A 20,276-nucleotide genomic window follows, 5' to 3' on the forward strand; every position below is an offset into this window, starting at 1 on the left:
TGAAAATACAATCCTTTTCTCGTGAATTGCAATGGTATTTTGTTCAGAAAAAAATGACTATATTGCTTCTAATGTGTTGTGTTGTTCTAAATGCCATAATCCATTGCATCTGCTTATTCTTGTGCCAATGTCATACTAGCGTGATTGTAGATTTCAGTCTTTATTATAGTATAAATTCCACAGCTTGTAATTTTACTTATTTTTAACTACTTTTCATCCAACTAAACATTTAGAGTGAGTGATAATTTTCACTAAAAATAATTACTGAGTTTAGATTAGCATTAATTGAATCTATGGTTTTATGTGGGAAATTAATATAGCATTTTTGCCTAGTCTTTATTCACATTCATTGCCTGTTTTTATTAACTTAGAGCTTCTTTAAAATTTCTTGGCAGGTATAGTACATTTGTACTGCTATGTACCTGGTAACTTTTTGGTATTATTTTACATAACATTTGTTTTCATTTTTCAGAGGCTATTACTGCTTTGTAGGAACACAATAGCTATTTCTTAAAACATTGACCTTGTATTAAGAAGTCTTAGTGACTTGACATCGATTTCAACATTTGTAGGTGTTTTAATAAAGATGTTCCACATAAGCAGTTATGGCCTTTGTGAATAAAGGCAGTTTTACTCACAAGTTTTGTTTTTTGTTTTAAGCTTTTTATGCCCTCCATTTCTGCCTTTTGCCTTTCTTTGCTGGCTAGAACTTTGTTGTGAATATCTAATCTTGAACCAGTTCAGTTATCTTGACAGTGAATTAGCTTCAGAGACTGAAAACAATATATACTGACTGAAACGTTCAGAACTTTTGTTTTTTTTTTGTGTTGTAGGAAATTGCAGTAAAGGAGGATGAAGACGACATTTCTGAGAAAGGCAGTGACTCTGAAGAGGAAGAAACCAATAGAGATTCCCAGAGTGAAAAAGATGATGGCAGTGACAGAGACTCTGACAGAGAGCAAGATGAAAAACAGAGCAAAGATGATGAAGCAGTAAGACCTGTGGCTTCCCCTCCCTGCCCCTGTTGTGCCGAGAACAGAGCCCAGTGCACACCCCGCACTCCAGACTTGATAGTGTAAATCATCACTGGAGCTGGTTGTTCATTCCCTTGCTTATTTATTTGCCTTAAAAACTCATCCATTTTAGAATTTTACTACTTTAAGATTGTATTTGTTCTGAGGAATTCCTGTTAGGGATTCTAAAGGAAAATCGTTTCAGACAAGGATTAGAAATTCCAGTTTTCTTAAATTTGTTGAAATACTGAATGAAGGGCATCAGATTCTGTGTATGAGTGAGACTAGTTTGATCTTTTAAGGAAATTTTCAGTGTTGGAAGGTGTCTGTGGAAATAGGAGTATGGGAAGGTGGGTGTGAACCAGGAACAGTCCTTAGAAGGTTCTTCTGTGGGTTCCAGATCACACTGAGAAGAAACATCACTGTGAACGTGATGGTGGAGAGTCAGTTAAAGGGAAAGCTTTTAGAATATCATCTTGTTTGCATAAGGTAATTAAGAATTTATTAAGATGATGAGGTACACTCTTTGTACATCAAGTTTCACTTGACTTTCGGGAATGATACAGAAAAGAATGTGCTGGAGGCTCATCACAAATGAAGTATAAACTGATTGCTGTTCATTTGCTCTTTTGACTGGAATATATATATATATATATATATATATATATATATGGTGTTTTATATACATACACACACACACACACACACACACACGGTTTCTCTGTAGCTTTGGAGCCAGAATATAGATCTTAAAGTAACCCTTGTGTTTTGAGATAGAAAATGTAATCCCCTGAATAGTTTGTGAGGCCGTAGGGGAGTCCTGGAAGAGGTAGGGAGTGGAATGCAAAGGTATAGGGAGCTCATACACCTACTTATCCTTAAGGGAGAAAGCAAATAAAGAGGAGTTTTATTAATTGCTGGGTCTTTAGTGCTTTTAGACTTAGAGAATTACAGAGATTGTTTCCTCAGTTCCACTCTAAGAAAGATTTGTTATATCATTTTCTGTGAGTATCTAATATTCTCAGAGGCAAATGAAGGTTTTATAGTGTTTTTCTTTTTTCTTCCTTTCTTCTTCAGATTCATAGTCTATTTCATCCTAAGCATGATTTAGTCCACAGAGTCTAAGACAAATACAAAATAGCTTTTGCCTTTGAACATCCTGGCTGTCAGAGACAGCAGACTTAAATGTTGTGGTATACACAAGAATTAATACATATTATTCAAGCTGTAGTAATGGCATAAAGGTGTGATGAGTTAAGTTCTGAGGCAAAGGGAATATTCTGGATAGACTTTTCTTGGGAGTTCATACTTTGGGATTTCACTGTCCTGATAGAATTAGGAGTAGAAGTTTATAAGATTGAGAATATGAACAGAAACCTGCATAGGGTTTAGGGTGGGTGAAGTGATTTGGTAACTTCAGAGAAGTGTAGGTAGCTGTAATGACAAGAGTAAAAAGGACAAGGAAGGAAGCCGTGGTAGAGACTGAGTCAGATCTGAAACAGTAGGGTCACCATGCTGTGGGGCTTAGAGGCACAGTTACCTTTGTGCCAGACAATGAGACTTGTGGAGAAACAACTTATAATCCTCGTAGCTGGTTGGCATTGTAAAAAGTAAAAGCTAGAAACTCCTCATGATGGTCTCTGCAAGGTACCATATTTCAAGTATTCTATTTTTTTTTCACACTAGGAGTGGCAAGAGTTACAACAAAGCATACAGAGAAAAGAGAGAGCTCTTCTGGAAACCAAGTCAAAGATAACACACCCTGTGTATAGTCTTTACTTTCCTGAGGTGAGTTGCACTCAGCCTAGTGTTGTGTTTCCTTTATTCTATTTCCTCTTTCCATATATTTCTCATTGGACTCATACTGCTCTGTGGTATATTTATTGCTCCGAAGTGTAATAACTGGTTTGTTTTTGATAGGTCACTGTCTTAGGGTTTCTGTTGCTCTGAAGAGGCACCATCATCCCAGCAACTCTTATAAAGGAAAACATTGCCAGTTTGGAGGTTTAGTCCATTGTCGTCATGGCAGGTGGCACGGCAGCATTCTGGCAGACTTGGTGCTGGAGAAAGAGCTGAGAGTTCTGCATCTGGTTCAGCAGGCAGTAGGAAGTAAATAGGCTTGAGCTTCTAAGACCTGAAAGCCTGCCCCCACAGTGACACACTTCTTCCAACAAGGGCACACCTACTCCAACAAGGCTACACCTCCTAATAGTGACACTCCCCATAAGCCATTGATTCAGACACATGAGTCTATGGGGGTCATACCTATTCAAACCACCACAGTCACCTTCATTCTAAAGGATATATTGTAATATGAGTTACTTTGTGAACATATTGTTTACAGGGGGTTTAACTTTTTAAGTTTTGTAGATGGAAGTATCTGCCCTACCCAGTCCTGCAGCTATTCAATCCCAAAGAAACACACAGAGACTTATATTAATTATAAACTGTTTGGCCTATTAGCTTAAGCTTATTATTAACCAGCTCCTACAACTTAAATTAACCCATAATTCTTGTCTATGTTTAGCCACGTGGCTTAGTACCTTTCCTCATTGAGGCCTTCTTCTCTTGCTTCCTCTTCGTCCAGCTGTTGACCGCGTCTCTGCCTTTCCTCTTGACAGATCTTAGGCTGGTTGTCTATTCTTCCTGCCTGGCTGCTGGTCAGTTAGCGTTTTATTACACCAATATGAGTAACAAATCTTTACAGTATACAAGAGCTTTATCCCACAGCAAAGTTTATATGATTTCCTATGCCCCTGTTATCTCTGGTCCTATTACTGAGTGTTGTATTTAATGCCTATTTGCATTTAGTAATGAGAGAAGGCTTTATAAAATGAATGCAATATTTTGACTTTGGTGACTTAGCTGTTCTGAGTCATTCATCACCATGAAGTTTTAAATAGGATGGAAGAAATTCTTCTCTTTGAAGGTTTCTTTACCTTGGCACAACCACCAAACTTGCTTTTGACTCCAGTAACTGTCCTGGATTGTGGGAATGTATTTACCCATAGGTGGTAGTTATGGGACCAACTCCTTTAGGTTCTGAACAAAGTTAATCAATAACTGAGCAATACCTGAAGCCCACACTGAGAACTATCCTTGTTTACCTTGTTGTTATACTTGCTCACCTTTTAATGTCTTTGCTCTCTCAGTTGTTGATATGGAAATGACATTGGAATTTCTTTGACACTTTGCTTTTGAAGATGATTCTGTCTGTAGAGCTTGTTCCCCCAGTTCATGAAAACTGATCCATGGCCTGCTTCACAGCTTCGCCACAAAGCCTTCTGCTTCCCTCATATTTGGCCAGTGGGTTGATGTATACAGTTTGCTTTCTGTGCAATATGAGAATATCAATCCAAAGATTCTGGGGCCTTTCAAATCGAAGTCCTAAATGACTTGGCTTTCCTAGCAGTAAGTAAGTGGCTTTGCACTGGTGTTGTTTAGATTTGGAGCAAAGTTGGCCTAGGGTTTCATATTAATATATGATGATATTCTGACATATCTTGGGTTTTAATCCATATGTTAGGAGCATTTTGCTCATTGCAGAGATAGCCTGCCAACACCAGGCATCCTGAAATCAAGCAAATAAGTTCTGCTTGTTGATTGGTTTTAAAAATCAAACAGAAAAAGTGTGGGATGAAGTAAGCACTCATCCTACGTAATTGGTTCCCATGTAACTTACTGTATTTTAGCTCATTATTAGTTGAAGTGCTTTATCCTCAAAAATGCCTTTTCCTAATATAGTCTTACCTCGTGGTCAATGTTTGAAAACTCATGACCCATGTGCCACATGTGGCCTACAATAGCACTGAATGTAGACAAACACAAAATCGTAAACTTAAAACATTGAAGGGTTTTTGTAATATATTTATTCATTTATTTATTTTTGTAATATATTTATTCATTTATTTATTGTTTTATAGTATGAGCTTTATAGATGACACTGGTGTTTCACAAGGTCTAAAGGTTGAGCATGCAGGCCAAATCTAGTTGCCTTCTAAAGGTCGCACCATGTGGCCCTGGCTGGATTTGAATTCACAGTTTTTCTGCTTCTGCCTATCTAGTGCTGATATTAAAGGCACGTGCCACCATGCCTGCAGCCTGCCTGCTTTTGCACATAATGCTATAGCGTGAACAGTTTATTTGAGCACAACTTTATTCATTCATTTTACACTGCAGCAGCAGATCTGAACACCCCCAAAAGTTTACATTAATATTGCATGTTGAGATTGTTAGGTTTATATAAACTGTGTATATACGAAACACACACACACACACACACACACACACACACACTACACGCCTGCGCATGCATACACATAAACCATCAATCATTCTGTAGCTTCATCAATCCTCAAGTTAAACAACTGAATTTTTTTTATTTAGCACGGTTCTCATCATTGCAATTTACTTATTGCCTTATTCATGCTAAGTCCTTTGTGGCCTGTGGCATTTAACAGAAGAACTTTTAGTTGAGTTTAAAGTAGCACTGTTAAAACATACACAAAGTAATAGTGGAAAAGACAGAAGGGCCAGTGAGATGGATCAGCAAGGACACTCACCTCCTGCTGGCCCTGCTGACCTGAATTCCAACCTGGGATCCACATGATGGAAGGGAGAGGACTGATTCCTCTGGTTATCCTCTGACCTCTACACATGTGTCATAGCATACATACACCAATGTACATATAAACATAAAAAATAAAGAAGATTAAGATAACCAAGTAAGCAAAAAAATGTTACTAAATCACGTTAAAGGGTAAAATAAAATGGAAAAGGCATTGATTTGGGTTTAAAAATAGAAATATTTCCCAGAGAAACATTTCAATAGAATTTCTCTCCCTCCCTCCCTCCCTTCGCTTTGCTTCGCTTTTTTGGGGATATCTTTGCACCTAGCTGTAGAATTTTTTTTAAGTGTTGGAAAATTGAGAGTTTAGGATAAGATGGTGCCGTTTTGGCTAAATGTATATTTAGCACATTCTGGAGTTATTTTTAGGTTCCAACATTTTTCTTTAAAACAAAGTATCAGTCCTTGAAACAGGTGATACTGAGCACATGTCCAGCACTGGTTCAGTAGTGGGTGATGTAGCACAGTGATGGTGCTGTGCTGTACCCAACTGCTTGTTTGTTCCCCAGCCACCCAGAAACTGTATTAATTAAATCACTGCTTGGCCAGTTACTATGGTATACTCCTGTCAAGATCCTACATATTAAATTAACCAATTTCTATTTTATATTTTATCATGAGTCTTGTGGCCTACCGGCAAGGTTCCAACTGGTAGCTCGTGTCTTTTCCCTTTGGTGGCTACATGGTGTCTATTCATTAACCAATAAAAGCAACACATATACAGAGGGACTTCCCACCCCATTTCCCCTTCTCTGTGTAGATAAAAAGCAAGGTTTTAACTTTAACATAGTAAAATTACATATAACAAAACAGTTATCAAGCAAGAATTAGAGTTTCAATATTTATATCTACTTTATCTTTTATCATAACTAGGAAAAGTATAACTATCTATTCTTCAACTCCATCAGAAACTCCAGAAGGATATAATATTACCTAAGTAAACAGAAAGTGCATTGTAATAAACTTCCAAAACTCTAGAATTGACAGAGACATCTTGCTGCCAGGACAGACATCCTAAGTTCTTCTGTATCATTGGGGCATCCATCTTCGGCCTGTAGGCCCATAGTATCCAGCAGACTTTTCCATGAAGCAGGAAATTTCAAAGACAGTTCCACTTGTACTGGCCGTTTGTCAGTCACTTTTTTCTGTGCCTAGAATATCTTGCAGACTCTTTCATGAAGCAGGAACCCTGAAGGATGTTCTCACCTTTAGGCAAGTTCAAACTCCAACTTCAAGTTCAATGCTTCAATGATACAGAAGAACTTTGTTGACTGTCCAGGTAGTGAGATGTCTCTGTCAATTCTAGAGTTTTGGAAGTTGCTTACAATGCACTTTCTGTTGACTTAAGAAATAAGCCTTTGATGGAGTTAAAGAATAGATATAGTTTTCCTTAGTTATGATAAAAGATAAAATAGATATAAATATTGTAACTGTAATTCTTGCTTGATACCTGTCTTGTATCATTAATTTTACTATGTTAAAGTTAAAACCTTCCTTTTTATATAAACAGAAAAGTGGGGGGTGATGTGGGATTCCTCTCTGTATGCTGTAAATACCATTGGTTAATAAACTGTTTTGAGCCTATAGCAGAGCAGGACAGAACAGAGCGAGGTGGGGAAAACTAAACTGAATGCTGGGAGAAAGAAGGTGGAGTCAGGAGAAGCCATGTAGCCCCACTGGAGATGAACTTTACCTGGTAAGCCACAGCCTTGTGGCGATACACAGATTAATGGAAATGGTTAATTTAAGATATGAGTTAGCCAGAAATATGCTTAAGCTATTGGCCAAACAGTACTGCAAATAATATGTTTCTATGTGATTATTTCGCGGCTGACCTGCTGGGTACAAACAGGAGGCCTCCTGCAACAGTGCTGGGCACACTAAAACTTGGTGCATGCAGACATCTGGCCCTGTGTTTATTAATAAAATCACTTTCTGCCTTTTGTTCTATCATTTTTAATTCCCAGCTCTCATTGTGCATTCTAGTGGTGGTTTTCTAATGAGCTTTTTGTTGTTCTGATCTTTGAGAAGTTCAGCAAGAAATGCTGAGCTTATTAAAATAGCAGTGTGCAATGAAAGATAAATATAAGCTCTTAAAATCTGAGGTGTTCTCTTTTATGTTTTAAGTATTTAATGCATTGGTATTTTTATTGGGCTGCTCAATTCCCTTCCACTCATAAGCTGATTTTTGCTTATCACTAGGTAGAATAACTGATTTTTTTTTGTATGGTGTAATAGTTGTTTTCCTTTTTTAGAATATCTTTTCTCATTTTAAAGTAAATCACAGATTTTTAATATTGAGATCCATTAGCAGGCTTAATGGAATTGTTGAAACTCCTAAAGTTACACATAGAACTGATTGTGGAATAGTGAGTGTGTCTCACAGTGGTTTAGTACAATTTGTTCATCTGCTAAGAGGTAGCACCGAACAGGGCAAAAGATGGCATCTCAAAAGTAAGACGAGTTGAAGCTGTTTTTCCGGTTCTTTCTGACAGTTTATATTCTTTTTTTTTTCTTTTCAGGAAAAACAAGAGTGGTGGTGGCTTTATATTGCGGATAGGAAAGAGCAAACATTAATATCCATGCCATATCATGTATGTACACTGAAGGATACAGAGGAGGTAATTAGCCAACAATATTTCTCTCTTAATATCTTAACTTTTATGATGCTTCATTAAATTTTTTTGTTGTTGTTTTGGTTTTTAGCTTTTTGAGACAGGATTTCTCTGTGTAATAGTCCTGATTGTTCTGAACTTGCTTTGTAGACCAGGCTGGCCTCAAACTCACAGAGAGCCTCTTGCCTCTGCCTCCCAAGTGCTGAGATTTAGGGTTGTGCCACCATTGCCCAGCTTCATTAAATTTTTGTTAATTCAATTTGTTGTATTTTGCTCATTGTATATGTTTTTTTTGTGTTAGGGTTAGCTTTAAGCTCCCTATGTAGCTAACACTGGCTTTGAACTCCTGATTCTTCTGCCTCTGTTTCTCAAGTTTTGGGATTACAGATTTACATTACCATACCTGGCAATTTACTGTAGACGGAAGTTTCTGTACTGCTGGCCAATTCCTAGATAACCAACTCGGGAGACTCAGTATTATTTACAAATGCTCAGGTCTATTAACTAGTTCTTACAACTTAAATTAACCCATTTCTATTAATCTATATTGCCTTGTGACATGTGGCTTTATCTGTCCTCCAGCTTGTGTTGCTCCCTTTGTGACTCCTGGTAACTCTACTGACTCTGCCCTTCTTCCTCCCAGAATTCTCACTTTGGCTGTCCTGCCTATATTTGTCTGGCTATTGACCAATCAGTTCTTTATTAGTCAATGAGAGAAATATATATTAACAATGTACCGAAGGAATATTCCACAGCAACTTATGTGTTGTTTGTTATAAGGCATTTTATAATTATTATGTGATGTTTTAGACAGAGTCTAAAGATTTAAAGAGTTTAAAGATTGGAAATCTTTAAAGATTGTAGAAGGTAGGCAACTTGATCAGTCTGTTGAAAACATTCTATGTTTTGAGACAGTTTTTCCCCATCACTGTCTACAAACATAAACCTTTATATCTACTCTCCAGATGTTTTACTTAAAAAGTTAAAAATTTTTGTTCTTGTTGGATTACTGCTAAGTAGACTATACTTTGTCTTGAAAAATCCAAGGACTGGTAATTTTTCTGTTTTAGAATGGAGGATTTTTTTTTATTATTATGTGCCATTAATTACTGCCTTTTTCTTTTTTCCTTCCTTTCTTCCTTTCTTCCTTCCTTGTTTCCTTCCTTTCTTCCTCCTTTTCCTTCCTTTCGTTTGTTTCTGCAACTAATACTTGAGGAAAAGAATTAAAGAAGGGAGAACTAGAGAAGATGGTCAGTGGTTAAGAGTAAATACTGCTTTTATGGAGGATTCGGGTTTGGTTCCAGCCCTCACCTGAGGTGTTTCATGCTATCCTGTAACTTTAGCTCCAGGTTATCTGGTGGCCTCTCTAGGTACATGCACTCATGTGTATGTACACACACACACACACACACACACACACACACACACACACACACACACCTAATTTAGAATAAAAATAATTTTTATTTTAAAGGAGAGAGGATTAATTTCAGAAGGTTCATCCATGTTTAGCAATTAGTTGGTTACTTTAAGTTCCATGCCATTAGAGGCAGCCAGGAAGTAGAATAGGGAAAGACGAAGGGCAAGATGTAGTCTTCATAGGTATACTCTTCTTATGACTTACTTTCTCTAGCCAAGACCACCTCCTGTAGCTTATGACCTTCCAATAATGTCTTCAAATTATGTTGCAACAAAGGTTAATCATTCATTACATCATAGCTCTCAAGTTCAAGAAACACCCAGAAATGTGCTTTTCTGTTCTAGGTATTTCTAAGTCCAGTCAAGTCAAGACTGACTCCATAATGACATAGTGATAAAGAGTTGCTTACTCATTATGCCTTACATTTACTCTTGGGAACTGTATTCTGTTCTACTGTTCTTGGTGTGTGTGTGTTCCTTTTTGAGAAAGAAAGCTCTCTGTCAGCCTGGATTTAGTGGAAAAATTTCAAGATTATTCTAGTTATTGACTATATTAGTCAGGGTTCTCTAGAGGTCTAGAGGAAAGAACTGATAGAATAATGAGGTGGGGGGGATGCTTACAGGATGCGGTCCAGCTAGTCCAACAATGACTGTGTCTTGATGGAAAGTCCAAGATTCCATTAGTTGTTCAGTTCACAAAACTGTTTGTCTCAGATGGTCTTCCAGTGTATGTTGGAGTCCCAAAGAAGCAGGCTCAAATGCCAGTGAAGGAATTCCTCAGCAACAAGATGTATATAAACTTGCCACTGAGAATGAGGACAAGCAGATAAAAAGCAAAAGCTGCTTTCTTCCATGTCCCTTATGTAAGCTTCCTACCAGAAGGTATGGCCCAGATTTAGGATGAGTCTTCTGACCTTCAGTGATCCAGATTTAAGGTGAATCTTTGTTTTAGTTACATTCTGTTGCTGTCAGGAGACACCATGACCATAGAAAAGCATTTAATTAGGGTCTTCCTTACAGTTTCAGAGATTTAGTCCATTATCACAATGGCAGGGAGCATGGACTCAGTACACATGGTACTGGAGAAGTAGCTAAGAACTACATCCTGATCTGTAGGTGAGAGAAAGAGAGACTGGGCCTGCATGGACTTTTGAAACCTCAAAGCCCATCCCCAATGACACACTTTCCCCAGCAAGTCCACACTTCCTAATCCTTCTTAAATAATGCCATTCCCAAGTGCCTAAGCATTCAAATATGTGAGTCTATTGGAGCTATTCTTATTCAAACCACGACACTCTACTTCCTGGCCCCATAGGTTTATATCTATATCATTAATGCAAAAATTCTTTCAGTACAACTTCAAAAGTTCCTATAATCTATCATAGTCTGAACACTATTTAAATAAAGTCCAAAGTCTCTTCTGAGACTCATGGCAGTCTCCCTAACTGTAACCCTCTGTAAAATCAAAATTAAAAGCAGACCATATACTTCCAGCTTACAATGGCACAGAATATATGTCACCATTTCAAAAGGAAGGAAGGGGAACATTGTGAGGAAATGTTGAACCACAGCAAGACTGGAAACCGGAAAGGCAAACTCCAAACTCTGCATCTCCATGTCTGATGTAAAATGCTCTTCAGGTCTCCAGCTCTTTTCCATACTCCTCTCTTTTGGCATGGTTCCATACCCAGTCTGCAGCTCTCCTTAGCAGATATCCTTCTTGCCTTGTCCTCTGCAGTTCATGTTACCAATTTTGTTTTGTTTTGTTTTGTTTTTGAGACAGGGTTTCTCTGTGTCACACTGACTGTCCTGGAACTCACTCTGTAGACCAGCCTGCCTCTACCTCCTGGATAAGAGCTGGGATAAAAGGCGTGCACCACCACCTCCAGACAGCCAGTTTTTAATCTATTTTCTTCATGGTGTTTCATGTAAATAATATAAAGGTTATTCCCCCTTTTATATATTTTATATAAAAGTCAGCAAATACCATTCTTCACAGCCTTTCTTTTTCTTCTAACGATAAGATTTGGACAAGGATCTCCTGAGTTACACACAGCCTTTTCCTCCATAAGCATAGTGCAGTTGTTAGCCAGGAGTCAACCTGATGTGATGCAGGGCCACAGTTCGCATTCAGTTTCCATTCTGCCACAATTTTTGTTTTGTCTTCAAATTTAAAATCTAATGAAAGATTACACTTTTTTGTTCTTAATTCTTTTTACTCTGGAACATGGGCTCTACTAGAGTAGTACTCCAGCCGCTCCTATTTGTTTTCAGGATGCTAGCAAACTGTTTGTTAGAAGACCAGTATAATTTGCCTTATTGCTCACTCATTATGTTTCTTACTAGTCATTTATTTCATGTGTTACACACTGTATTTGTTTGCTTCCCATTTGTAGCAATAAAGTTTTCTTATTTCTAGGATGTTTGGGAAATCTCATCTGTGGTGTATTATTTGGGAATTATACTGTTCACCAAAGATTTTTTACCAAATGTTTAGTACTCAACAATGGTTTTTATTTAAATCACTTTTTACTCTGCTCTTTGTTCAGTGTAGTTTCAGTTTGTTTTAGAAGTGGAGCTCGACACCATCAGTGTTGTCAGGGCGTATTTTGTGTGCATTGTTGTCATCATTCATTTTTATTTGATCTTTTATGTTGGTTTGGATTTTTTTCTCTTACTATGAAGAAATCAGCTTTTTTTTTTAAAGAAAGAAAGAAAGAAGGAAAGAAAGAAAGAAAGAAAGAAAGAAAGAAAGAAAGAAAGAAAGAAAGAAAGAAAGAAAAGAAAAGAAAAAGCTGGGTGGTTGTGATACATGTCTTTAATCTCAGTACCGGGGACACGGGTAGACAGAATCTGAGTTTGAGGCCAGCCTGGTCTAAAGAGCAAGTTCCAGGGCACACAGAGAAACCCTGTCTCAGGAGAAAAGACAAGAACAACAAATATTTCTCCCTGTTTTGTTTTCTTGCCTCAGTTTTCCAAGGTCTGGGATTACAGATTTGCACTAAAATGACCAGACTTTTTTTTTTCTCTTAAATGGCCTTTATATATCATTAACTTCAAAAATCCGGAATTTGAAGTTTACAGGTAGATTACTAGATTGTGAAAATGTCATTTTAAAGAATATATTCTTATACTCATATAGAATTCTAAGTCTATTTACTATTTGTATTTATGATTTGATGAGAAATAAAATATTGTTTTGGACTTGTTTTTATATAGTTTCCTATAGTTTATATTTTATTTTTCTGCAGTGGTTAGGGGTTAGGGTAGTAAATGGCCTTATTAAAACTAATAAATAATTTATTGAAATAAAATGAAGTGAAATTGTTTTTCTTTTTAAATTTGTTTTTATAGTTTGAGTTTTATATATAGATATAATAAATTTAATTTTTCATCTCTCTCTTGCCGCCTCTGATTCCTTCCCTTGCCCTCTGAAACCCTTTTCCCAATGAGTGTTTGTGTGTGTGTGTGTGTGTGTGTGTGTGTGTGTGTGTGTGTGTTCCCATAGAGTTTAATTAGGAGGCTTGTATGAGCATGGGTAGGAGGCTATTTCCTGGAGTGTAGGCAACTTTAACCACTGGAAAAACGGCACCCTTGTCCCCCAGCACCTGTTAACTGCCAGCAGTCCCTCAGGTGTTGTGGGGCCTTGTTGAAATTAGTCTTGTGAAGGTAACCAATACTGCAGTGAGTTGAGAGTCCCGTGATTCTGTCATGTCCTCAAGACTTCTTTTGCAGCATATCTCTCCACTCCAGCTCTTACATTCTTTTTATCCCTTCTTTAAGCCTTGGAGGGTCTTTCTGGATTTTTAAGGCATAGATAATTTATCCTGGAAATAAGAGAATTTGGCAAGAATTATTTTTTATCTAGCCAAGTCTGTTAATTAATTCTACATTTTATTTAGTAATACTTTGATTCTTTACTTAATTTCTTTTGAGTTTTCAAGGTGCCAACATAGAATTTGGTTACTTTAATAGGTTTTCTTGAATTATCTACATAGAAATGAACCCAATAGTTCAGCTTAACTTGATTTTCTTTTTGTTTAGTGTTTATACTAGATAAAATAGAGCTCACACATGTTGTTTGTTGTGAGAGTTTCTGTGAGTCATCTGAGGGATAAGTACTCTCATGTAGGAAGTTTAAAGGCATTCTGTTGTTTCATTTACATAATACAGACTTCTAAGTATTGATTTTATCTTCTTAGGTAGAACTGAAGTTTCCTGCACCAGGCAAGCCTGGAAATTATCAGTATACAGTGTTTCTGAGATCAGACTCCTATATGGGTTTGGATCAGATTAAACCACTGAAGGTAAGAATATTAATGAAAAATAAATAAAGTTACTGAAGATGTGAGTCTAGTAACCCCTGAGCAAAGCCTGAGGAAGGTGTGGGAAGCATTTCCAGTTTTGAGATGCAGAGTGGGTGGAAGGAAAACGTGGTCATCTCGTGCTTTCAGTATTAGTTAGATTTTTAAGGAGCTTTGAACCTCGACTTTAAGTTGCTTTAGTAGTTTTTTTAATGTGTTATATTATGTGGTACTTTTCAGGGCTTTATCAAATGTGTTCTGTTTTCTTTAAAAAGGCTGGAGAGGGTGGGGAGCAGAACTCAGGTTTTTACCACAGACTTTATTGGTGTGTTTATTGATTTCTAAAATGAAGGGTTTGTTTGTTTGTTTGTTTGTGTTTTTAATCATCTTAGAGCATAAACTTTGTGTGTGGCTTGATGCTCACTTAGTGTTCATTTCCCTTGAGCTTTTCACCCAAAGAGTTCTATTACATTAGTGAGATTGAGCAAAATCTTGTTTCACTATTAGAGTAAAGGAGCCAGTAAAGGTGAGTCTATTTCCTGCATTGGCCTGGTATTTTACTGCACAACTAATCTTTGGGAAGCATACTGGAATTTTTCTTCCTTCAGCCAAAGACTGGTAAGATAACCACTCGGCATTGGTGCATAGGAAACATGACTGTTAGTACTTTGTGCCAGAGAAGTATAATCTTAAATGGTTCAACATCTACAGGGTTAAAATACCAAATTATATTAAAAATTCTTCTCCATTCCTGTGTAAGTAGGTTTAGTATTTTCATTTATAGAATGAAGTGTCTTTTTAATAAATATGCTGAATTTAGAGTTGTGCCACAGAACCCATTTCCTTGTGACTTGCTATGATTAAAGAAAACCTTTACCAGGTATTTCTTTCCAAATTTCTAACATACATTTAATTCTTCTTTATAGTTGGAAGTTCATGAGGCCAAGCCTGTGCCAGAAAACCATCCCCAGTGGGATACAGCAATAGAAGGTGATGAAGACCAGGAAGACAGTGAGGGATTTGAAGATAGCTTTGAGGAAGAAGAGGAGGAAGAGGAAGGTGATGACTAACCACTGTATGCGTGGACCACAGCACTTGCACATATTTGCAAACATCTGCTGCTTTGTAAATTACAGTAAAGCAGAAGCAGTGAGAACTGATGTGGAGGGAAGTGTTGGCATCTTTACTAGAAATGGATACATAAAATAGGCGGTTGGTGATGCCGTGATACAGTCTGAAAGGGGGTTATTTAAAGCCTTTCAGGTATGGGGTGGTGCATTTATATCATCTGAAAATGATAATAAATCCTTTGTTGTTACAACTGTCCAGAAGTGTGGGCTGTGCATTACCTATCAGTTTACGGTCTCAGTCAGAGTACATGAAAAACAATCTTTGTTCAACTTTAGTTTAGTAAACATTAAACTATGATAAACATCACATATATGTTTTAAGTAACATCTGCTCAAGTTTTTTAATCTGTTAGTAAGTCGTTATTCATTTATCAATATTTTACAAATGGTAAGATTGTAACAGTTCCATACATGAGTTCAAACATCTATCTTGGCCATAATTTAGCATTCTCACACATTCCACACAATACAGAGGGCTACATTTTAGAATTTTCCGTTCTTAATTGCCCAGAGTTAGCAGACATTACAAAAGTGACTTTTATCGGCTTAAGGTCTCTTAAAGCCTCAGTTGGTGTCTGCGCAAGATATCATTCTTCTGATAAGCTCAGGGCTGAAAGGGATTGCGGGACCACACATTCTCTGATGCTTGGGTCATGTTATCCAATCTTTTGCAAAGGGTCACTATAAAAGCTGGACTACATTCTTAGCTTTTAATCTACCTGACTATCAGAAGCCTTTTAAAGAAAATAATTACAGCATACAAAGGAGACATTTTTTGTATTCATTTTGGACTCCTGTTAATAAAATAGAAATTTGACTCATTTTATGTTTGTAATTGTGTTTGTCTTTTTACTCCTAGAGAAAGGGCATAAATAGGCTAATCTTTTATTTTTTCAACTAAAAGTTTAATATTGTACCTCACTGTAGAAGTGACTGCTCTCTCTGTATACTCTTGGAAAACCCAGGAGGAAGAGCTGTTCTCTCATGTAGTACAACCTACAGGGCAGTCTCAACGCAGAGTAATGTGTGTGTGATGAGTCACTGAGGTAAGAGGAATATTTTTATTACTAGATACGGAGGACACAAGTCTACAATACTCTAAGACTGATTGCAATAATCCTGTCAAACTCTCCATAGGCCAAAGTACTGTTGCAATACTAACGACCTTGTTTATTTAAAAGGTTGCTACTCTTCATGCAGAATTATTACTGGTATTTTGTTACTACATTAGTTGGAAATAAAATTTGAAGATTACCTAAAATACGATTTTTTTTGTTGTTGTTCTAAATTTAAGATGTAACACTTAACAGTTGAAGTTGTCATCAGACCCTTGCTCACTAGTTGAATGAAGCCCTCCCTTCCTGTGCTACTGAGGGTTTGAATCATTTGTTTCATTTTTATGTAGTGGGTGGGTTTCCCTTTCAAATCAGATCTTACTGGGAAGCTCCATTGTTGGTTGTAGCTCCTAGACATGTAATTGTGAGGAAGTGAAGCAGTTTGTGTCAGGTGAAAGGAGAGGGGCTAGAGGAAGCTTGACAAGCAGAATTGTAGTATTTGCATTTCCTAGCTTTGCTGAAGTGATGGCTTAAGAAAAGTCTCTTCTAGTGGCTGTTTTCCAGAGCTTATTCAGACAACTGGCTTCTCTGGTTTGAGAGTCTCTGGTGAGAATTTTACAACCTGTTAACAGCACCATGTTTACAAAAACAACATGTCTTCCATGATTGGAAATCCCAACAATTTGTCTATTTTGTGATATGTATCAACACCACAACCTAAGGAACCAGTTCTCCTCTAAGTCCTTTAGGTGAAGGCCTCAGTTAGGGTTCTCATCTCTACTCAGTCACCAGACTCCACATCCCTTCTTTCTCCACAGCGGGATTAATGATACGTCCTGGTTTGTATCTGGTTGAAAGTTGTGAGTGATGCTGTTTTTACTCTTACTCAAAATACTGACATTCTGTCAATAGAATAAATATATAAATGAAAACACAGTGTGTACATACAGAATGAAATTGATTATATATGAAATTAAGTTATTTACATTGTGTGATATTTTTAATCTCTAAATTTGCAAAATATCCATCAAAGTACAGCCTTCCACAAGGAGACCTAACTACCAGTTGAAAGTGTGGCAGGTGCAAAGGTCAGTATTGTAAGACCTGACTGAGGCCTCAGACTCAAAATTAGTTAGATGTTTATGTTCTCTAAAATTTTGTGATATTTGAAAAGAATCGCACATTGAATGAGATTCTGCACATGGAGCAGTCTCTTGTTCTCTGCTGTGCACCAAGGGGTGGAGAAGGACAGGCTGTCTCCTGGGAAGCTCAGCCCTAGAGGAGGTGTAGGAGTAGCATGCGAACCCCCCGATGTGGAACTAGGGAGTTGAATGTTAGGAATGTATTAAGGCTTTCTTAGCATGTTCTGGTTTTGTTTTTGTGCTTTTGAGACAGAACCTCAATATATAGCCTAGGCTGGCCTTGAACTCACAGTGTAGCCCAGGTCCTGGACCTTGTGATCCTCCAGCCTCAGCCTCTTGAGTGAGTGATAGGATTACAGGCAAGAGCCACCACACCTGTTGAACACATTTACTACATTTATTCAGGTATCTGCTCCAGCTAGCTCCTACCATACACTGGAGTCTTGTTTAGTAATTATCTGTATTTCAAATGCACTTCGGTGCCCCACATGTTTTTGAGGGATTGTTTATCATGTATTTACTGAGTTTCCATGTCCAGGCGCTGTGACTTAGGCCGTGTAGCTATGTGGACCCTCTTTGTGTTAAGAACTTACTTGGATTGGGCCAGCACATAGATGGGAATTTCATTTTAATTTTTTTCCTTTGGCACAGTGACCAGTATTTAGAGTGCCTCCCCCCACATCTTTTCACTAGGCAGAGGAATTATTGTTAATATTTTAGGGACTAGCTGTTGGGTTAGTTGACCTTTGTCCATCCCCTTATCCTCTTTGGATAAAGCAAGACTTGTCCTTTGTTTTTAAATGCTTCTTTTTTGAAGCATTTTCTCAACTCTGTGAATCCCCTATTTAGTCTGCCTTAAAGTGAAACAACTATTGGAGAACTGGAGCATGACATTTACCAGCTGTGCAGTGGTTAGTTCAAATATGTCCCAAGAAGTTAGCATCATCATACACTTAAACTTGACACTAGGGCTATTTACAGACCTTCACAAACAAAAATAGATGCAATCTTGTACATTTTCCTGTAACTGAGCTAAAAATCCAAATAGCATTCATGGGCATGCTTTAGGACTGGTTTCAGACAGGTGTGTACATCCCAGGGGTATGCAGATAATAAGTCCATTGAGAAAATGTTAAAATGATGATTCTTTGTATTTAATCTCATCCTTTTAAATTTCTATTTTTGTGTGTTTTATAATGTACATAATATATTGTACAGTTGTACACTTATATAATTTATAAATAAATAATACATTTATTGGTGCATTATATATTTTTTTCTGATTTGGGTGCATGACAAAAATATTTGGATACTACTGTTTTGTGGTATAGATAGGGTGAAGGTTGGGGCTGTTGGCACTGTTCCATTTGAGATGACAGTGACATACTCTGATACCAGGAGGCAAGGTTGCATTTGCTGTGTCCAGATCTACTGCTGCCCCCAAGAGCAAAGATGATGGATGCTTCTTGCAGTGGAGCGATGGGGGTGGAGGGATGCTATAGCTTTTATGAGCTGGGCAGTCAGTAGCTCCTGCAAATTAAAGGCTGGTGTGGGAAGGACCATCCCTCCAGCACAAAATGAACCCAAACCATGCTTAATGGTAGCACTGGCTACCACTTAGGGCTGAGCAAATTGTAAACGGCTGTATTTTCCAGCCTGGCTCCAGTAGAGGGCGACAGGACCATAATTAATTTTCTTTAAAGGATAGTGGGACTAAACCAAAACCTCAAATATGAAAAAAAAAATTTTTTTTTGAGATGGGCTATTACATGTTCTCAGCCATGCCTCAAATTCCTGGACTCAAAATGCTCCTCAAGTCTCTGGAACAGCTGAAACTGCTGTGCCCAGTTAAAAATGTTTTCTGGATTACCTGCACCTCCTAGAATTACCTCCTTCTTCCCCTTCAAACTTCTGTATTCACTTCCTACCAACCCTTGTCTCCTTACCTGTGTACTTCACTATGTTAAATGTGCATCTTGTTGGAAGGTAAACCCATTTGTAGCAAACACCAAGAGAAAGTCTGCTTTGAATCCAGTGTGCTAGAACTACAGAATACCACTTGAAAGAAGTGGCAGTCAGGTAAGATGATGGTCTTCAGACAATTTTATTTTTTGTATGGTTTCATCTATGAAGTGTCTGTTGTTTTTCTCTTTGTGCAAGCTAATCTACCATATTGTTGGGAGCGCTGGCTCTGGTTCCCAGGTCAGGTACAACATGAGCTTTGTGTCACCCACACTGCTCCTGTCCTTCAAGTTTCATGTGGGCAGTGCCAGGTGGCTCAGGTAGACAAGCATGTCAACGGAGGAACTTTGAGTTTGAGAATCTAGCCCTTTAAAAAGGTGGGTGACAAACCTATTCACTCTTTACTGTTGTAACAGCAAACATGCCCTCTGCATGAGGGAAATGATGCCTGTCTTCCATGACTGTTGTCTGGTCACACATCTGTGAGAAGGCAGTATGGAGCCAAAGTGTGTGTGTGTGTGTGTATGTGTGTACTCACTAGTGTGCAGAAAGGTAAGAAACAAATGGGCAATGGCTTTCTAGCACAGAGAATATTGCACCAAGAGGCCTAGGACACTTACTCTCAGTGGAATAAGTTCTTAGTTAAAAAAAAAAATTAGACCTCTTACTTGAGAATAGTGTGCATTTAAGCCTCTTGCAAATGTTGTGTCTTCCTACTAGGAATAGTTTTGTTTCAATTTGAAGATAATTCACTTATATGCAACTACAAAAATATCCAGAACTTTCTAAATTGAATTCAGTCTGTTACAATAGGAAGGGTGTCTGAAAAGTGGGCATTATATCTGTTGTATATGGTAGCCATTACTTTTCATTATTGCCATCTGCACCCTGGCGTAGCATCCTGCCAGGTTGCTGTTAGACCTCTGGTTGAAATCATCGAGGTACTTCTGAAATACTGTTCTGACCAGCATCACTAGTTCTCATTGTCCAGCAGGGGTAGATTGCTTGT

At 37.7% G+C, this 20,276-nt stretch overlaps 1 protein-coding gene across 2 annotated transcripts in view; it reads left to right on the forward strand.

Moving 5' to 3' along the window:
• The window catches only part of Sec63 (SEC63 homolog, protein translocation regulator), a 79,100-nt gene extending 63,168 nt beyond the window's left edge, over positions 1 to 15,932 (forward strand). For both annotated transcript variants that reach the window (XM_038338724.1, XM_038338726.1), the window contains exons 17-21: positions 834 to 992; positions 2,700 to 2,801; positions 8,163 to 8,261; positions 13,877 to 13,981; positions 14,905 to 15,932. In XM_038338724.1, the coding sequence (XP_038194652.1) occupies positions 834 to 992; positions 2,700 to 2,801; positions 8,163 to 8,261; positions 13,877 to 13,981; positions 14,905 to 15,048 (609 nt within the window). In that variant the 3' untranslated portion in view covers positions 15,049 to 15,932. The remainder of the gene's footprint in view (positions 1 to 833; positions 993 to 2,699; positions 2,802 to 8,162; positions 8,262 to 13,876; positions 13,982 to 14,904) is intronic.
• Positions 15,933 to 20,276: the final 4,344 nt, after the last annotated feature.

Source organism: Arvicola amphibius, chromosome 8 (assembly GCF_903992535.2).
Source record: "Arvicola amphibius chromosome 8, mArvAmp1.2, whole genome shotgun sequence".
Taxonomy (NCBI): domain Eukaryota; kingdom Metazoa; phylum Chordata; class Mammalia; order Rodentia; family Cricetidae; genus Arvicola; species Arvicola amphibius.